The 19,622-nt window shown below is 38.6% G+C and overlaps 1 protein-coding gene across 1 annotated transcript; it reads right to left on the reverse strand.

The window, feature by feature from the left end:
• Positions 1-18,935: 18,935 nt before the first annotated feature.
• Positions 18,936-19,274, reverse strand: LOC123848653 (guanine nucleotide-binding protein G(I)/G(S)/G(O) subunit gamma-5-like). The gene has a single exon (XM_045881342.3). The coding sequence runs from the start codon at positions 19,271-19,273 to the stop codon at positions 19,061-19,063; it is 213 nt and encodes a 70-aa protein (XP_045737298.1). The 5' UTR covers position 19,274; the 3' UTR covers positions 18,936-19,060.
• Positions 19,275-19,622: the final 348 nt, after the last annotated feature.

Below are 19,622 nucleotides of genomic sequence, written 5' to 3' on the forward strand. Positions count from 1 at the left end.
ACACTGTGGAATGGTGATTTTCTTTGTGAGAAGATTTTTAATTTTTAACTCATTCAGGTTTTTTTTTACTTGTTATAAATTTCTTTAAATTTTCCTTTCCTTCTTGACTCAATTTCAATGATGTCTGTGTTTCTGGAATTTGTTCTTTTCACCCAAGTTTCTGAATTGATTAGAAACAAAGTTATTGTTCATAGTATATACCCTTATAACTTTTTAAACAAGAGTAGTGTCAGTATGCTATATGGCTTCTCCTTCATTCCGGATTTGATAATTTGTCTTCTTTTTTCTTGGTCAACCTAGCTGAAAGTTCATAAATATCATTGATCTTTCGAAGAACCAACTTTTGACTTTACTGATCCTCTCCATTGTGGTTTTTTTTTTTTCTTTCTGATTTCTATTTCATTGATTTTCATGCTAATCTTAAATTTTTTTTTTCCTTCTTTGGGTTGAGTTTGCTCTTCTTTTTCTGGTTAAGGTGGAATCCTGAGTTATTGATTTGAGACCTTTCATTTTTGTTATAGGTGTTTAAAGATAGAGATTTCTTTCTAACCACTGCTTTAGTTACATTTCATAGCTTTTAACACGTGTTTTCATTCACTTCAAGACTTCTGTTTCTCTTTGTGTATTGTTCTTTGAGACATGAGTTACTTACAAATGTGTTCAGTTTCTAAATGGGGATTTCCCTAAAGTCTTTATGTTATTGATTTCCAATTTAATTCTATTATGGTTGTAGATCATACTTATTAAGATTTTAGTACTGTTAAATTTACAAGACTTGTTTGTGGTCTAGTATATGACCTATCATGGGAGCTCCAGAAAAAAATATGTGTTTTGCTGTCTTTGGGTGGATAGTTCTACAAATGTAAAGTCAAGTTATTTGATAGTGTTGTTTAAGTTTTCTGTATCCTTGCTGATTTTCTGTTTAGTAATTTTATCAGTTTGGGGGAATGCACTACAGAAATCACTAGCTGATGTTAGAATGTCTATTTCTCTTTTTACTTCTGTCCATTTTTGCTTTATAAATTTTAGGGCTCTGTTGATGAGTATGTATACATTTAAAATTGTTGTATCATGGCTCTTTTTTTATCTAGTATTTCTTAAAATCTGTTTTGTCTGACATTGTATATTCAATCTGCTTTTGGTTACTGTTTGCATGTTATTTTTTTCTATCTTTTACTTTCAACCTATTGATATTTTTAAACCTAAGGTGTGTCACTTGTAGATAGCATATAATTGGATGTGGTTTCAATATCCAGTCTTTTGAGTGTTTATTCTTAAAGTTATCATTGATATGCTTGGATTTATTTCAGACCTTTTTCTGTTTGTTTTCTAAATATCTCATGTCATTTTTCTTCATCTGTTCCCATTTTACTCTTCTTTGTTAAATATTTTAGTGTATCATTTTAATTCTTTTGTTGTGTTGTTTTTAGTTTTTTTTAAGTGCTCTAGGGATTACAAAATCTGTTAATTTATTACAGTTTAGATGAATACTAATTTAATAAATACATAAATACTTTGTACCACTATACCTCCATTTTCTCCTTCCTCCTTCTTGTGTTATATATGTATAATATATGTATGTTTGTTCAAACCCAACAGTGCAGTGTTCTAACTATTGCTTTATTATATAGTCTTATGTTTTTTCAATAAGTACATAAAAGAGGTGACCTACTAAATAGAAGATATTTGCAAATGACATACCTGATGGTTTCCAAAATATATAAAGAACTGATACAACTCAATACCCAAAAAACAAATAATTCAATTAAAAAATGGGCAGAAGGGGGGTGCCTATGTGGCTCAGTTGGTTAAGCATCTGCCTTCAGCTCAGGTCGTGGTCCCAGGGTCCTGGGATTGAACCCCGCCTCAGGTCCCCTGCCTCTCAGTGGGAGTCTGCTTCCCCTCTCCCTCTTCCATTCCCCCTGCTTGTGCTCTCTCTCTCTCTGTTCCTCTCTGTCAAATAAATAAAATTTAAAAAAAAATAAAAATAAAAATAAAAATGGGCAGAAGACATGAACAGACATTTCTCCAAAGAAGACCTACAGATGGCCAACAGACACATGAAAAGATGCTCAACATCACTCATCATCAGGGAAATGCAAATCAAAACCACAATAAGTTACTACCTCACACCAGTCAGAATGGGTAAAATCAAAAACATAAGAGACAAGTGTTGGCAAGGATGTGGAGAAAAAGGAATCCTCTTGAAGTATTGGTGGGAATGCAAAGTGGTGCAGCCACTGTGGAAAACAGTATGGAGGTTCCTTAAAGAATTAAAAATAGAACTACCTTACAATCCAGTAATCGCACTACTGGGTATTTACCAAAAAAAAAACCAAAAAACAAAAAACACTAATTCAAAGGGATACATGCACACGTATGTTTATTGCAGCTTTATTTACAATAGCTAAAATATGGAAGCAACCCAAGTGTTCATCAATTGATGAACGGATAAAGAAGATGTGGTGTGTGTGTGTGTGTGTGTATGTGTGTAATGGAATATTATTCAGCCATAAAAAAAGAATGGAATCTTGCCATTTGCAACAACACAGATGGAGCTGGAGAGTATAGTGCTAAACAAAATAAGTAAGTCAGAGAAAGACAAACATCGTTGAATTTAAGAAACAAAAGAAAGGAAAAAAGAGAAAGAGACAAACCAAGAAACAGACTTTTGCTATAGAGAACAAACTGAGGGAAGATGGATGGGGGGATGGGGAAATAGGGTATGGGGATTAAAGAATATAGTTACCATGATTTAAAAAAATAACATGATTAAAAAAATTTTTAAGTGTATAAAATAATACAGAAAAAAGATATATTTATATAATTATGTAATCTTTTTTTTTTTTTACATACTTACATATTTACTTTTTCCAGTGCTTTTCATTCTTTGTATAGATTTGTTAATGTCTGATGTTACTTCTTTTTAGTTTGAAGGAATTTCTTTAGTAAATTCTTAATGCAGATCTGCTAGCCACAGGTTTTCTTAATCTTTTTAAATTTGGTAATGTTCTTATTTCATCTTTTCTCAATTTTATTGAGATATAATTGACAAGAATAAATTGTATATATTTAAAGTATACAACTTGATGTTTTGATCTACATTGTGAAATAATCACCACAATCAAGCCAATTAATATATTTGTCACCTCACATAGTTAACCTTTTTTTTTTTTCCTTTTTTTGTGGTGATTATACTTATGATCTACCCTCTTGGCAAATTTAAAGCCTACAATACAGTATTGTTAACTATATCTACACCTTTATACATTAGATCTCCAGAACTTGTCCATCTTGTCAAAATGCAACTTTATACCCTTTGACCAGCACTTCCCCATTTCCCCCTTCGGGCCTTGGCCCCCATCATTCTACTCTCTGCTATTGTGAGTTTGACTATATTAGATTTGACCTATAAGTGAAATCCTATAGTAATTGTCTTTCTGTGCCTGACTTATTTTGCTTAACATCATGTCCTCCAGGTCTTTTTTTTTTTTTCTTTTTTTTGCATAGTTTTGTTGGATATAGAATTCTTGCTTGACACTTTTTCCCCCAGAATTTGAGTATATTGTTCCATTGTCTTCTGGATTTCATGCATTCTCATGAGAAGTCAGCCCTTAATTGTATTTCCCTGTATGTGATGAGTCATTTTTTTCTTGCTTCTTTCAAGATTTTCTCTTTTATCTTTGGTTTCAGCCATTTGACTAGGTGTCGTGGATCTCTTAGTCATTATCCTATTTGGGTTCTTTGAACTTCTTGGGTATGTAGATTAATGTTTTCCATTAAATTTATGACATTTGAACAATTATCCAAAATTATTTTCCTCCTTTCTCTTACTCCTGTCTTTCTGAGACTCCCTTTACCTACATACCACTACAGTTGATGTTGTCCCACAGCTTTCTGTTCATTTTTCCTTATTCTTTAAACATGGTTACCTGAAGTTCCTTGAATATATTTATAATAGCTGTTTTGAGGTTTTGTCAACTAAACCTCACATAGGAAAACTAAGAGACAATTTCTATTGACTACTTATTTTTCCTGAATAGGTGTCACATTTTTCTGTTTATATATCTCAACATTTTTTGTTGAAAAGTGGACATTTTAAGTAATACATTGTAACAAATCCAGATTCTGATTTTTACCTTGGAGTGCTTTTTTTTTGGCTTGTTTAGTAACTTACCTGGACTAAACTTATGGAATCTGTCCCCCACGGTGCAAGCTGCTGATGTCTCTGCCCCGTTATTTGATGGTGATGGTGTTGATGACAATGATGATGATGGTGATGATATGCCTGGCTTCCCAGGGGTCACCCACTTTTCTGCATAGCTTAGTGTCGGTCAACGATTTGTCAAGAGTTTCTTAAGTGTCTCAAGCCGGTAGGGCTTTTGTTCTCTGCCAGTTGCCTGTGTGGGTTGGGGAACACATGCAAAGTTTAGCCAGTGTTTAAGTCTGTTCCAGCTTTTACTTGCACTGGATCTTGTCATGTTTCCACTGCCCGCGTACACAGGCTCAAAGTCAGCCACAAATACATGGATAGCTTTCAGTGTCTCTTGTGTTTTTGGGTAGCCTTCCCATCAGCCAGGAATTTGCAGAGAGCTTAATAAGGCCCTCCATGACTTTTTATTTCCTTTATCTCCTTTTTAAATTTGGATGAAGCTTTAGGCTGGCTGAGCCGCTGGACTTACCCACATTTGTCTACCTCTGAGACCATGACTGCAACTAACAACACTGATGGGCACAGAGTGTTCCCATGCTTAGCTCCAAATCAAGCAGGTCCTCTCTGGCAGTGAAGTTGATGTTCACAGCTTGACCTTCTCTGACATGGGAAGGAGTGTGGAGGTTAAAGGGGGTAGGAGAATCCCATAGACTCTCATGTTCTTACCCAAAGTTCAGTTGTTTTCATGAACAATCATTTCCTAATTTGCTTTATGCCTTTGGTCTTTGGTTGATTTATAGAGAATTAAAATGCTTACTTTGACAATTTTGTTGAATTTTATTATTGCTTATTGGGAAGAGGATCTAATAAATTCCCCACTATACGAAACTCTGTCATATATTTCATAACATTGCCCCAGATTCACACATGATTATTAATGCTGTCAACATAGTCAATTATTACTTGAAAATGACATTGCATTTTGAGTTGTGTTAGCTTTGTGGAGACAAATTCTTTAGCTGGGTTTAATTAATGTTTTCATTATAAATAGCATCTATTTGCTCATTCATTTATTGACTAACAATGTGCTGGGGTCTGCTTTAATTTCCATGATGTAAAGATGAATGACAAAGTCCCTGCCTTTCATGAATTCACAAGTCAAATGGGGGAGACAAACTAAAAATTTTAAATTATAATGAAGTATAATATATGATGTTATATAGAGGTGAGCACACAGTGCTATGGGATGAGGCAGCATGCCTGTCTCTGACTAGTAAGATTTCACTAAGTGTGTTACCATTGATTGGGGCTCAGAAGGGTTGAAGTCGGCCAAGAAAAGGGATGCAGTAAATAGGGCATTCTGAGCGTGGAAAGCAGTGTGTGTAAGGACAAGGTTTGGGTTCAAGTAATATCTGAAAAAGTACCCAGGAAGGAGCATGGCGGAGAACAGTAGAAGATGGAACTTCTCTAGAAAACACATTTACGGGGGCGCCTGGGTGGCTCAGTTGGTTAAGCGACTGCCTTCGGCTCAGGTCATGATCCTGGAGTCCCTGGATCGAGTCCCGCATCGGGCTCCCTGCTCGGCAGGGAGTCTGCTTCTCCCTCTGACCCTCCTCCCTCTCGTGCTCTCTCTCAAATAAATAAATAAAATCTTTAAAAAAAAAAAAGAAAACACATTTACATCTGCTGAACATTCTGGTCTTTATCTTCTGGGCCATCGGATGCTAGCCAAGGCCTTTATTGATCAAATTAGCTACTGCTTTTGTTTGGTCTTGGATTTCTCTCCAGCAGCTCTGTGGAGTATAAGACTGCAATGAGGAAGGACAGATAAGAAGTCAATCAAATAGGAGACTTTTGGACCCTCAGGGTTGAGAGATGGTGAGTGCAAAACTCGAGAGTGGCCAAATTCAAAAGATGTTCATGAGAAAATTGACAGAATTTGATGATATTGATGTAAGGAGGGGTCAACATGGCTGGTTGGGCACAGAGGCCCTAGAAGGTGTGGAGAGGACACAGCCTCTGGGAAGCTGCCAAATAAGAAATCAACCCAAACAGAAAGAACAAAAACCAGATAGGATATCCAGATGAATCTTTGGCTGACAGGCCAGGTGAATGAAGAGGGAGAACCCAGGCAGGAGCAAATGTACAGAAACCTGGGAGAACTGGCTGCAATTGTAGCAGAGGATGTGTGCTGGATCCTAAATGAATTTTCTGAGCTGCCTAGAGGGAAGTGACTTAATCTCATGCCCTGGCCTTAAGTTTCAGTGAGGCAGGGGCAGTAAGAAGTCCCAATGCAACATGGTCATTTTAGCACTTTTAATAGAAATTTTGAATTAATCTAAATCCTTCATGAAGTGGGATAATGGTATTGATTAAGAATACTCCCTCAGAACCCTCTTACACTGTTGGTGGGAATGCAAGCTGGTGCAGCCACTCTGGAAAACAGTATGGAGGTTCCTCAAAACATTAAAAATAGAGCTACCCTATGACCCAGCAATTGCACTACTGGGTATTTACCCCAAAGATACAGATGTAGTGAAAAGAAGGGACACCTGCACCCCAATGTTGATAGCAGCAATGTTCATAATAGCCAAACTGTGGAAAGGGTCCAGATGTCCATCGACAGATGAATGGATAAAGATGTGGTTCATGTATACAGTGGAATGCTACTCATATTACATCAGAATGGATGAATACCTACCATTTACATCAACATGGATGAAACTGGAGGGTATTATGCTAAGTGAAATAAGTCAATCAGAGAAAGATAATTATCATGGTTTCACTCATATGGAACATAAGAAATAGCACAGAAGATCATAGGGGAAGGGGAGGGAAAACTGGGAAGAAATTAGAGAGGTTGATAAACCATGACAGACTCTTGACTCTCGGAAACAAACTGAGGGTTGTGGAAGGGGAGGTGGGTGGGGGTATGGGGCAACTGGGTGATGGGCATTAAGGAGGGGAGGGCACATGATGTGATGAGCACTGGGTATTATACGCAACTAATGAATCATTGAACACTACATCAAAAACTAATGATGTATTTATGTGTTGGCTAATTGAATTAAAAAAAAAAAATCCTCACCTAGGGCTCTTCCTGTGAGTAACTCAGACACTGCACAGAGACTAATGATTAACTCTGAAATCATTGAGGAATTATTTAGAATGCAAATCCTTTTTTAAAAACCTAATAGTGCTGCCCAAGTGTTAATTCATCTTCTCAAAGGGATAAGGAAGTGGGCAGATACAAATAGATGTGTGATGACTATGTAGAAAGAGTCAATGATGACATACTTTGTCTCTGATCTACACTTTTTTAAGAGGTCCCTTTTTATGTGTGACATTCTGTAACTTAATTTTTCCTGTTTATGACATTCTAATGTTATTTAATTGCCAACCATCTGGATTTGCTGTTAGTATGAATCAGGTTTTTTAATATAATTAAGCCAGCTTATCTGTCACCCATTATAATTAATCCATTTTATCTTAATTACTTTTCCATTTCCAGAGCCAATCATCACATATTAACACAAATATAGGAAAATCTGAGTCATTTTTGTAACCATAAGTAATAACACAGAATGTCAGATATGTGCATACACTCCCTTCACACTTTGGGGAAGGTTCAACATAATTTGGTAAAATACGTTAGTGTTTTGCCAGAAACACAGAAACCAGAAAAGAAATCAGTATTTCAGTTCTCATTCACTTACTTTGTGAACCATAGTCTTGATTCTGTATCCATCCAAGGACAAATTGTAATGTAGCAAGCCCTTCTGTTTCTGGTGGTAATTACAGGGATGCATTTGCCTGTCATCTCATTCTGGTCACTGGTGCATGTGTGGGGTTTTTTCATTCACTTATTTCTTAATTGAGGACAACTCTGGATGTAGCAGTAAATGAGACAGAAGAAGGTTGTAACTCTTTTTGAGCTCACTTTGTAGTGGGGGAGACCGATAGTAAACGAATAGCAAGAGTAGTGATGAGTAATGTGCAAAGAATTTGAAAGGCGACGGGACAGAGTCAGTTCTGTAGATGGAGGGCTCGGAGAGGTCTCTCTGAGGAGGTGGCTCTAAAGCTGATACCTGATTGACAGGAGACGCCTTGAGCTGATCACAAGCATTACAGGAGGAAGTCCTAGCTAGAGCGAAGGCCATGACTAGGCATATAATCTGTGTAGTGGTTAAGAGATCACTTTGGGAGAGGGAGAACGTTCAAAGTAAGGAGTGTGGATTTCATTCCAAGTGCTATGCGGAGCTGCTGAAGGGCTTTATGTGATCTGATTTGCATTTATAAAAGATCAGTCTGGCTTCTCTGTGGAGAATGGATTAAAGGGGGTAAGAATGGGAACAGGGAGGAAGAGTCCAGATTGAGAGGTGAGATCATCATCCCTTAAGTACTCCATGAAGTTATCCTATGCGTCATTTTTGAAGATTGATTCTTTGCACCGTTGCAGATTTCCTGTGGTTAGAGCAAACTATGGAATACTCTAGATTCAAATGGCTCTCTAGATTCAAGTCCAGTTTCTCCAACTTAGAGGTCATAGAACTTCGGGCAAGTCTCTTAACCCCTCTGTATTTCAGTTTCCTCTTATAAACACAGTGAAATAGTGGGGAGCCTGGTTGGCTCAGTCAGTTAAGTGCCCAGCTGTTGATTTCAGCTTGGGTCATGATCTCAGGGTCATGGGATCAAGCCCCATGTTGGGCTTTGCACTCAGCACAGAATCTGCTGGAGATTCTTTCTCTCCCTCTCCCTCTCCCCCTCGCTCAGCTTATGCTCTTGCTTTGTAAATAAAATATTTTTTTAAAAATGGAATAGTAATTTTACCTATTCATAGAGTTGTCAGAAGTGACTAAGAAAATACACATAGAAGTACTTAACATGCTTATAGTAAGCACTCAGTAAATATTACTATATTTCTATCATACTATGCCACATTCAGACGGCAGTACCTAGTAATGAGTTACAATTAACATTTTTAAGAAATAAAAAAATTTGTTCATGTGTTATTTTGATACTATTTTAGCATCCCTTAATCCTGTTTATTTAATTTGTAATAATATAATCATGTTGTTATAATATGCATATTATTCCCAACTTCCGCATCTGGCAGTATTTATTTTTAAAGTGACTTCTGTTATTTGTGTGTTAAACACCTGTAGCCTTCTAGAGAGATTGATTGAATATTAATCACCTTTATTGTGAAGTTAATGTTTTCAGCCCTTAAAATGAGATGAAGGAGGGTGGGCCTTGGATCCTGAGATTATACAGATCATGTAAACACTGAGTTTATGGCCTCCACCAGGGCCATGACAACACACGGGCACTGCTCAAATGCATCACTCCTCTGCTTGGTCCTCCTGCTTTGGACTTCGGGTCTGTGTTGGATCTATGGCTAGAAAAGACCCTATCCATTTAGACCATAGGGTAATCTAGAAGCCTTGTAGTGAGTCTTTGGTTTCCCTGTAAACACTGGTTTCTGTCACTTTGTCAGGCTAGCTTGGAAGCTGGCTCCCACGATTTGTCTTTTCTCACTACTGTACTGATTGCATGGATACTGTACTGAATTTTGCAAAAGTCGAATTATTTCTAAATACTATAGAAATGATGATAGAGATTGGATAATGTTTGGAATCAGTAACTAAATTAATGGGCGTGTGTGATGTGTGTGTGATTTTGTAACTTTTACACGTCATGGGGCTAAAACACCGGATAGCCAGTAGCCTTACGATTTTTCCTTCTGCCTCTTCCAAAGACCGCATGGTCCGGCTACTTAAGAGATTCATGGGAGCGACCGTGTCGGCATAAAGACTCAAATGTGAATTCTCAGCTCTGCCGGCCCACATGGAACTGACAGGTGGGGCTCCCATCCATCCCGCAGGCTCTTACATCTGGTGGGGGGCTCTCTGCTCCCCCTGCTCTGTTAGGAACAGGTGCCCTCCCTCCCCCCGGCAGTCAAATATCCCATCATTTCACAATTAGCACCCAACTGGATTATATTAATGTTAAAATTAATTTGTAAGCTTACATTTTTTTCCAGAAATACCTATGTGTGGACATAACTCCCTTTCTCTGTGTTTGTTTTTCTACCACAGACACGGGAGCAGAAAGACAGGCACTAAGAGAAAATGTGTATCCTAAATTGAGAGAATTCTGCAGAGAAAACTATGGATTAGAATTTCAGGTAACTGTGATATTAATTCCATTTTTAATTATGGCAGCTGAATAATGTTTGTGCTTGCTTATTGTCACAACTTCGGTGTTCTAAAAAACACGTTTCAAGCTCTGAAAAATTTTATTTCTTTAAGCATGGGTAAAAAGGAACACTGGAAAATGGAAAATAAAATATTTAGTCATTTGGGGGGCGCCTGGGTGGCTCAGTCAGTTAAGCAGCTGCCTTCCGCTTAGGTCATGATCCCCAGGGTCCTGGTATCAAGCTGCATTGGGCTCCCTGCTGAGTGGGGAATCCGCATCTCTCGGCCTTCCTGCACCTGTCCTTCTGCGCTCTCGCGTGCGCGTACTCTTTCTCTCTCTCTCTCAAATAAATAAAATCTTTAAAAAATAGTCATTTTTGGTGCTTTGCACTTTTATGTTTTCTTGGCCTCTGTCTGGTATTGGCTCATCTTCTCCTAACCATGTTTATTTGCTTCTCGGCAGTCTCTACTGTTCTCAGGAAGGTGAAGGTTGTTGAGCGCATGCCTGTAGGCTGTGGTCTCTAGAAATGGTTTGTACCTAAAAATTGGGACCAGCTCTCTCCCAGGTGTTTTCTTTTAGCAGCCTGGCCAGCCCTTGCCTTCTAGCTTGCCTTTTAGATTTTGTTCACATTGTAGAATGTCCTTTTTCCTATGTTAGGGATTTGCCATTTACCCAAAAAAAAAAAAAAAAATCAGCCTTTCAAGAGACAATAACTGTGCATGTCATTGCTAAAGTTCATGAATACCCTGGCATTTGTAGACACCACTGATTTTACCACCTTTTCTATTAAAAGTACTAGAAAACAATGGGCATATCTTGAACATCCCCAGATTTAAAAAGTAAATGGCTCCTGGAACAGATAGCGTTATTTAGTCAAAAGTTTTCAACCTCATTCACAACGGACATCTTAACTCTGCAGTGCTATCTTAACTATATGTTTCCATTGGTAAGTCAGGAATATGTACCAGAGATTTGTGGTATAAGAGTGCAAAATGCATCTTTGTTAGTGGAAGAAAATTCCACCCTTCATTTATTTCCTCCTGAATATTTTATCTTGGTATACTTCATGATGCTTTCTCGTGTGATGTATAAAATAGTCGGTCTCAAAATGGCTTCCATCTCCGTGCCTACTGTCAGTCAGCAGCAGGCCATTATGACACACATACTGAAAAGTTACTCATAAGTCACCATTTGCTAGATAAACGGTGAGCCTAAATTAAATTCCTTGTTGTGAATTCAGCCCTGCCTTCTCTGAAGAACCTGGTTCTACTGATAACAGGGTCTCAATTGTTAAAAAAAATTCTGATCTGTCAAGATTCCCAAAGACTTAGACACTCCTTGGGGACTCAATTACCATGGAGAAAGAGATGTGTCCAAGAATGTTAATCCCATCTTTGAGTTTGTTTGGATATGCATCATTTTTTTTTAGTAGAGGGAGGAATTTGTTGAGCCACAGACCAGCCTGCATAAAACATGGTATTCAGATTAGCTGAGAGGAAAATAAAGAAAAATATATTTTCTAAATTATAAGTAGGCCCAGGAAAAGACTGATAAAGCCAGAGGAAAGCTGTAGAAGGCAAGGTCCATGGAATAAATTGACAGCAAGGATCATTCTAGGCAGGTGCATTGAATGAGTCGTTGAGATACCGGGCAGCAGTGGAAACCACATTGGGCAAAGAAAAGTTGGGACTGAACCCCCAGCTTTCCACTGTGACTCCCTCAGTCGGTGTTCGAAATGGGAGTGGTGACCACTTCGTATCTAAGGTTGTGTTTGGAATAAAAATATGCAGGGTTGCATTTGTTTCCCACCTTCCGAGCTTAATGGGAGCTCAAATATATGTCATACTTGAATCTTCTAAGATATACTTTTTAGTATAGTCTCTTCTAGTCAGTTGATTATAGACCTCCCTGAAGATGTGTTTTCTAGTGAGACAGTTCTCCTTTCTCAACTGCAACAAAATATGATACTGGAAGCTTCATGAAGAAAAAAAAAAAAAACAGTTTACCTGTATAGTACTCTGGATTTCATCTTTGGCTCTGCATTGAACCCAGAAGAAATGAATTTCCTACAGTTACCCAAACATATACCAATCCCTTTTAAGCTTCTTTGCCTTTGTTTATGCTGTTCTTTCCACCCGCGATGCTCTGCAACCTGCTTCTTCCCCTGCCACCCTTGAAGTCCTACTCATTCTGAAGACTCTTCCTATAGATCCTAAGGCCCCTCTCCTTCTTTTTTTTAAATTTTTTATTGTTATGTTAATCACCATACATTACATCATTAGTTTTTGATGTAGTGTTCCATGATTCATTGTTTGTGCATAACAACCAGTGCTCCATGCAGAACGTGCCCTCTTTAATACCCATCACCAGGCTAACCCATCCTCCCGTCCCCCCCCTTTAGAACCCTCAGTTTGTTTTTCAGAGTCCATCGTCTCTCATGGTTTGTCTCCCTCTCCGATTTCCCCCCCTTCATTCTTCCCCTCCTGCTATCTTCTTCTTTTTTTTTTCTTAACATATATTGCATTATTTGTATCAGAGATACAGATCTGTGATTCAACATTCTTGCACAATTCACAGCGCAAACCATAGCACATACCCTCCCCAATGTCTATCACCCAGCCACCCCATCCCCCCACCCCACCCCCGACTCCAGCAACCCTCAGATTGTTTCCCGAGATTAAGAATTCCTCATATCAGTGAGGTCATTTGATACATGTGTTTCTCTGATTGACTTATTTCACTCAGCGTAATACCCTCCAGTTCCATCCCCACGTCGTTGCAAATGGCAAGATCTCATTCCATTTGATGGCTGCATAATCTTCCATTGTATAGATATACCACATCTTCTTTATCCATTCATCTGTCGATGGACATCTTGGCTCTTTCCACAGTTTGGCTATTGTGGACATTGCTGCTATAAACATCCGGGTGCACGTACCCCTTTGGATCCCTACATTTGTATCTTTGGGGTAAATACCCAGTAGTGCAATTGCTGGATCGTATGGTAGCTCTATTTTCAACTTTTTGAAGAACCTCCATACTGTTTTCCAGAGTGGCTGCACCAGCTTGCATTCCCACCAACAGTGTAGGAGGGTTCCCCTTTTTCCGCATCCCCGCCAACATCTGTCGTTTCCTGACTTGTTAATTTTAGCCATTCTGACTGGTGTGAGGTGGTATCTCATTGAGGTTTTGATGTGGATTTCCCTGATGCCGAGTGATGTTGAGCACTTTTTCATGTGTCTGTTGGCCATTTGGATGTCTTCTTTGGAAAAATGTCTGTTCATGTCTCCTGCCCATTTCTTGATTGGATTATTTGTTCTTTGGGTGTTGAGTTTGATCAGTTCTTTATAGATTTTGGATACTAGCCCTTTATCTGATATGTCATTTGCAAATATCTTCTCCCATTCTGTTGGTTGTCTTTTGGTTTTGTTGACTGTTTCTTTTGCTGTGCAAAAGCTTTTTATCTTGAAGTCCCAATAGTTCATTTTTGCCCTTGCTTCCCTTGCCTTTGGCGATGTTTCTAGGAAGAAGTTGCTGTGGCTGAGGTCGAAGAGGTTTTGCTGCCTGTGTTCTCCTTTAGAATGTTCTGTCTCACATTTAGGTCTTTCAACCATTTGGAGTCTATTTTTGTGTATGGTGTAAGGAAATAGTCCAGTTTCATTCTTCTGCATGTGGCTGTCCAATTTTCCCAACACCATTTGTTGAAGAGTCTTTTTTCCATTGGACATTCTTTCCTGCTTTGTCGAAGATCAGTTGACCATAGAGTTGAGGGTCCATTTCTGGGCTCTCTATTCTGTTCCATTGATCTATGTGTCTGTTTTTGTGCGGGTACCATACTGTCTTGATGATGACAGCTTTGTATTAGAGCTGGAAGTCTGGAATTGTGATGCCACCAGCTTTGCTTTTCTTTTTCAACATTCCTCTGGCTATTCGGGGTCTTTTCTGGTTCCATACAAATTTTAGGATTATTTGTTCCATTTCTGTGAAAAAAGTGGATGGTATTTTGATGGGGATTGCATTGAACGTGTAGATTGCTCTAGGTAGCATTGACATCTTCACAATATTTGTTCTTCCAGTCCATGAGCATGGAATGTTTTTCCATTTCTTTGTGTCTTCCTCAATTTCTTTCATGAGTATTTTATAGTTTTCTGAGTATAGATCCTTTGCCTCTTTGGTTAAATTTATTCCTAGGTACCTTATGGTTTTGGGTGCAATTGTAAATGGGATCGACTCCTTAATTTCTCTTTCTTCTGTCTTGTTGTTGGTGTATAGGAATGCCACTGATTTCTGTGCATTGATTTTATATCCTACCACTTTACTGAATTCCTGTATGAGTTCTAGCAGTTTTGGGGTGGAGTCTTTTGGGTTTTCCACATAAAGTATCATATCATCTGCAAAAAGTGAGAGTTTGACTTCTTCTTTGCTGATTTGGATGCCTTTGATTTCTTTTTGTTGTCTGATTGCTGTGGCTAGGACTTCTAATACTATGTTGAATAGCAGTGGTGATAGTGGACATCCTGCCACGTTCCTGACCTTAGGGGGAAAGCTCTCAGGTTTTCCCCATTGAGAATGATATTCGCTGTGGGTTTTTCATAGATGGCTTTTATGATATTGAAATATGTACCCTCTATCCCTATACTCTGAAGAGTTTTGCTCAAGAAAGGATGCTGTACTTTGTCAAATGCTTTTTCTGCATCTATTGAGAGGATCATATGATTCTTGTTCTTTCTTTCATTAATGTATTGTATCACATTGATTGATTTGTGGATGTTGAACCAACCTTGCAGCCCAGGGATAAATCCCACTTGGTCGTGGTGAGTAATCCTTTTAATGTACTGTTGGATCTATTGGCTAGTATTTTGGTGAGAATTTTTGCATCCATGTTCATCAAGGATATTGGTCTGTAATTCTCCTTTTTGATGGGGTCTTAGTCTGGTTTTGAGATCAAGGTAATGCTGGCCTCATAAAACGAGTTTGGAAGTTTTCCTTCCATTTCTATTTTTTGGAACAGTTTCAGAAGAATAGGTATTAATTCTTCTTGAAATGTTTGGTAGAATTCCCCTGGGAAGCCATCTGGCCCTGGGCTTTTGTTTGTTGGGAGATTTTTGATGACTGCTTCAATTTCCTTAGTGGTTATAGGTCTGTTCAGGTTTTCTGTTTCTTCCTGGTTTAGTTTTGGTAGTTGATACATCTCTAGGAATGCATCCATTTCTTCCAGGTTATCTAATTTGCTGGCATAGAGTTGCTTATATAATATGTTCTTATAATTGTTTGTATTTCTTTGGTGTTGGTTGTGATCTCTCCTCTTTCATTCATGATTTTGTTGATTTGGGTCATTTTTCTTTTTGATAAGTCTGGCCAGGGGAGGGCGCCTGGGTGGCTCAGTTGGTTAAGCGACTGCCTTCGGCTCAAGTCATGATCCTGGAGTCCCAGGATCGAGTCCCGCATCAGGCTCCCTGCTTGGCAGGGAGCCTGCTTCTCCCTCTGACCCTCCTCCCTCTCATGCTGTCTCTCATTCTCGCTCTCAAATAAATAAAATCTTTAAAAAAAGAAAAAAAAAAAAAAAGTCTGGCCAGGGGTTTATCAATCCTGTTAATTCTTTCAAAGAACCAGCTCCTAGTTTCGTTGATCTGTTCTACTGTTCTTTTGATTTCTATTTCATTGATTTCTGCTCTGACCTTTATTATTTCTCTTCTCCTGCTGGGTTTAGGCTTTATTTGCTGTTCTTTTTCTAGCTCCTTTAGGTGTAGGATTAGGTTATGTACTTGACACCTTTCTTGTTTCTTGAGAAAGACTTGTATTGCTATATACTTTCCTCTTAGGACTGCCTTTGCTGCATCCCGAAGATTTTGAACAGTTGTGTTTTCATTTCCATTGGTTTCCATGAATTTTTTTAATTCTTTAATTTCCTGGTTGACCCATTCATTCTTTAGTAGGATGCTCTTTAGCTTCCATGTATTTGAGTTCTTTCCAACTTTCCTCTTGTGATTGAGTTCTAGTTTCAAAGCATTGTGGTCTGAAAATAGGCAGGGAATGATCCCAATCTTTTGGTACCAGTTGAGACCTGATTTGTGACCTAGGATGTGATCTATTCTGGAGAATGTTCCATAGGCATTAGAGAAGAATGTGTATTCCATTGCTTTGGGATGGAATGTTCTGAATATGTCTGGTCCATTTGTGGACCAAATGTGTGGAAGTCCAGTGTGTCATTTAAAGTCTTTATTTCCTTGTTGATCTTTTGCTTCGATGATCTGTCCATTTCAGTGAGGGAGGATGTTAAAGTGCCCCATTGTATTGTTGTCAATGTGTTTCTTTGTTTTTGTTATTAATTGCCTTATATAATTGGCTGCTCCCATGTTAGGGGCATAGATATTTACAATTGTTAGATCTTCTTTTTGGATAGACCCTTTAAGTAGGATATAGTGTCCTTCCTCATCTCTTATTACAGTCTTTGGTTTAAAATCTAATTTGTCTGGGGCACTTGGGTGGCTCAGTCATTAAGCGTCTGCCTTCGGCTCAGGTCATGATCCCAGGGTCCTGGGATCAAGCCCCACATTGGGCTCCCGGCTCCGCGGGAAGTCTGCTTCTCCCTCTCCCACTCCCCCTGCTTGTATTCCCTCTCTCGCTGTGTCTCTCTCTGTCAAATAAATCTTATAAAAAATAATAAAAAAATAAAATCTAATTTGTCTGATATAAGGATTGCCACCCCAGCTTTCTTTTGGTGTCCATTAGCATGGTAAATGGTTTTCCACCCCCTCACTTTAAATCTGGGGGTGTCTTTGGGTCTAAAATGAGTCTCTTGCAGACAGCATATCGATGGGTCTTGTTTTTTAATCCAATCTGATAGCCTATGTCTTTTGATTGGGGCATTTATCCCATTTACATTCAGGGTAACTATTGAAAGATAGGAATTTAGTGGCATTGTATTGCCTATAAGGTGACTGTTACTGTATATTGTCTGTGTTCCTTTCTGGTCTATGTTGCTTTTAGGCTCTCTCTTTGCTTAGAGGACCCCTTTCAAGATTTCTTGTAGGGCTGGTTTTGTGTTTGCAAATTCCTTTCGTTTTTGTTTGTCCTGGAAGCTTTTTATCTCTCCTTCTATTTTCAATGACAACCTAGCTCGATATAGTATTCTTGGCTGCATATTTTTCTTGTTTAGTGCTCTGAATATATCCTGCCAGTCCTTTCTGGCCTGCCAGGTCTCTGTGGATAGGTCTGTTGCCAATCTAATGTTTCTACCATTGTAGGTTATGGATCTCTTCTCCCGCGCTGCTTTCAGGATTCTCTCTTTGTCTCTGAGACTCATAAGTTTTACTATTAGATGTCGGGGTGTTGACTTATTTTTATTGATTTTGAGAGGGGTTCTCTGAGCCTCCTGGATTTTGATGCCCGTTTCCTTCCCCTATTAGGGAAGTTCACTGTTATAATTTGCTCCAATATACCTTCTGCCCCTCTCTCTTTCTTCTTCTTCTGGGATCCCAATTATTCTAATGTTGTTTCGTCTTACAGTATCGCTTATCTCTCGAATTCTGCCCTCATGATCCAGTAGTTGTTTATCTCTCTTTTTCTCAGCTTCTTTATTTTCCATCATTTGGTCTTCTATATTACTGATTCTCTCTTCTGCCTCATTTATCCTAGCAGTTAGTGCCCCCATTTTTGATTGCACCTCATTAATAGCCTTTTTGATTTCAACTTGGTTAGATTTTAGTTCTTTTATTTCTCCAGAAAGGGTTTCTCTAATAACTTCCATGCTTTTTTCAAGCCCAGCTAGTATCTTTAAAGTCATGATTCTGAACTCTAGATCCGACATCGTACTAATGTCCGTATTGAGTAGGTCCCTGGCAGTTAGGACTACCTCTTGTTCTTTTTGTTGAGGTGATTTTTTTCCGTCCTATCATTTTGTCCAGAGGAGAATAGATGAATGAGAGAACAAAATGCTAACAGGGTAACAACGTCCCCAGAAAATATACTCTAAACAAATCAGAAAAGACCTGAAGCCGGGGGAAAAGAAAGGGAAAGAAAGAGGAAAAAGAAAAACAAAAACAGAACAACCAAAAAAAAACAGAATATGATCAAATATGATCAGGCTGGTGCATAGATCAGTGGCACACACTAGATTTTGGGTGTATTTTGGTCTGGTAGGAGAAAATGCCTCCCAAAATTTTAAAGAAAGAAAAACTTATATATGTACAAAAATAAGGGTTGATATGAAGGGATGGAATATGACTGTAAAGATGAAAATTATAAAAAATTTTATAAAAGGGAATTGATAAGTTTGAAAAAAGAAGAGGATTTAAAAAAAAAAAAGAATGTGATCAGGCAGGAGAGTAGAACAAAGCCGTACACTGGAGATTTAGGGTATGTTTTTATCTGTTAGAAGAAACTGTATCTCAAAATTTTAAAGAAAGAAGAACTTATATATATATGCCAAAAATAAAGGTAACTACTATGGATAGAATATGACTAAAAATGAAAAATAAAAATGTTTTTTAAGAAAAGGATTGATAAGATATTGGTTGAAAAAGGGAAAAAGAAAAATTCCAAAAAAAAGAAAATTCAGAGGTAGATGTTAAGGCCTGACAAAAGTAGAAGTTTATATAGTATGGCACGTGTTATAGGGATAATAAGCTTTTGTACAGGCTTCAAATTTAGTTCTCCTTTGAATATTCACTGGTTCATGAAAAGTGGTTTAGAAAACCATCCAGAGATTCATTTTACTACAAAAAGGAACAGTTTTTGGGGTCTGAAGGGATTCGTACTTGAAGATACACCAGTTAGCAGGGGGTCGTGTTGGGCATTCTGCAGACAGAATTGTTTCAAATCTGCAGCTGCCTGGCAAACCTTCACGCAGTTGAGCCCAGCTTCCCGCCGGAGCTGTTGAACCACTTTCTTCATAGTGGCAACGCTGGAGGAACCAGACATGGCGCTCTCAAGAGCAGGCAGATTCATCCGTGCGTGGATCGGTTGGTTCATGGGTCCACTGGGCCAGATGGTGGGGCAGCACGGCCGGCCCCTCTCCTTCTGACTACAGCCCTGTAGCTAAATATTCTCCATGTGGTTCACCCTTGAACACTTCAAGCCCATTCCCATTAAAGGGCTTTGCCCTGGCTGTGCTCTCTCTGTAGGAATGTTCACTCCCTCATCTTCTTCACATGGGAGCTTTCTTTTTGCTCTCCAGGTCTCCACGAAATGTCACTTCCTAGAGATGCTTCCCTTGTGACCCAATCTAAAGGAACCACCTAGAGGATTTCTTTTACATCACCCTATTTTA

The sequence above is a fragment of the Mirounga angustirostris genome, unplaced genomic scaffold (genome assembly GCF_029215605.1).
Source record: "Mirounga angustirostris isolate CCGP_5_RB_7025 unplaced genomic scaffold, mMirAng1.0.hap1 SCAF_2, whole genome shotgun sequence".
Lineage (NCBI taxonomy): Eukaryota > Metazoa > Chordata > Mammalia > Carnivora > Phocidae > Mirounga > Mirounga angustirostris.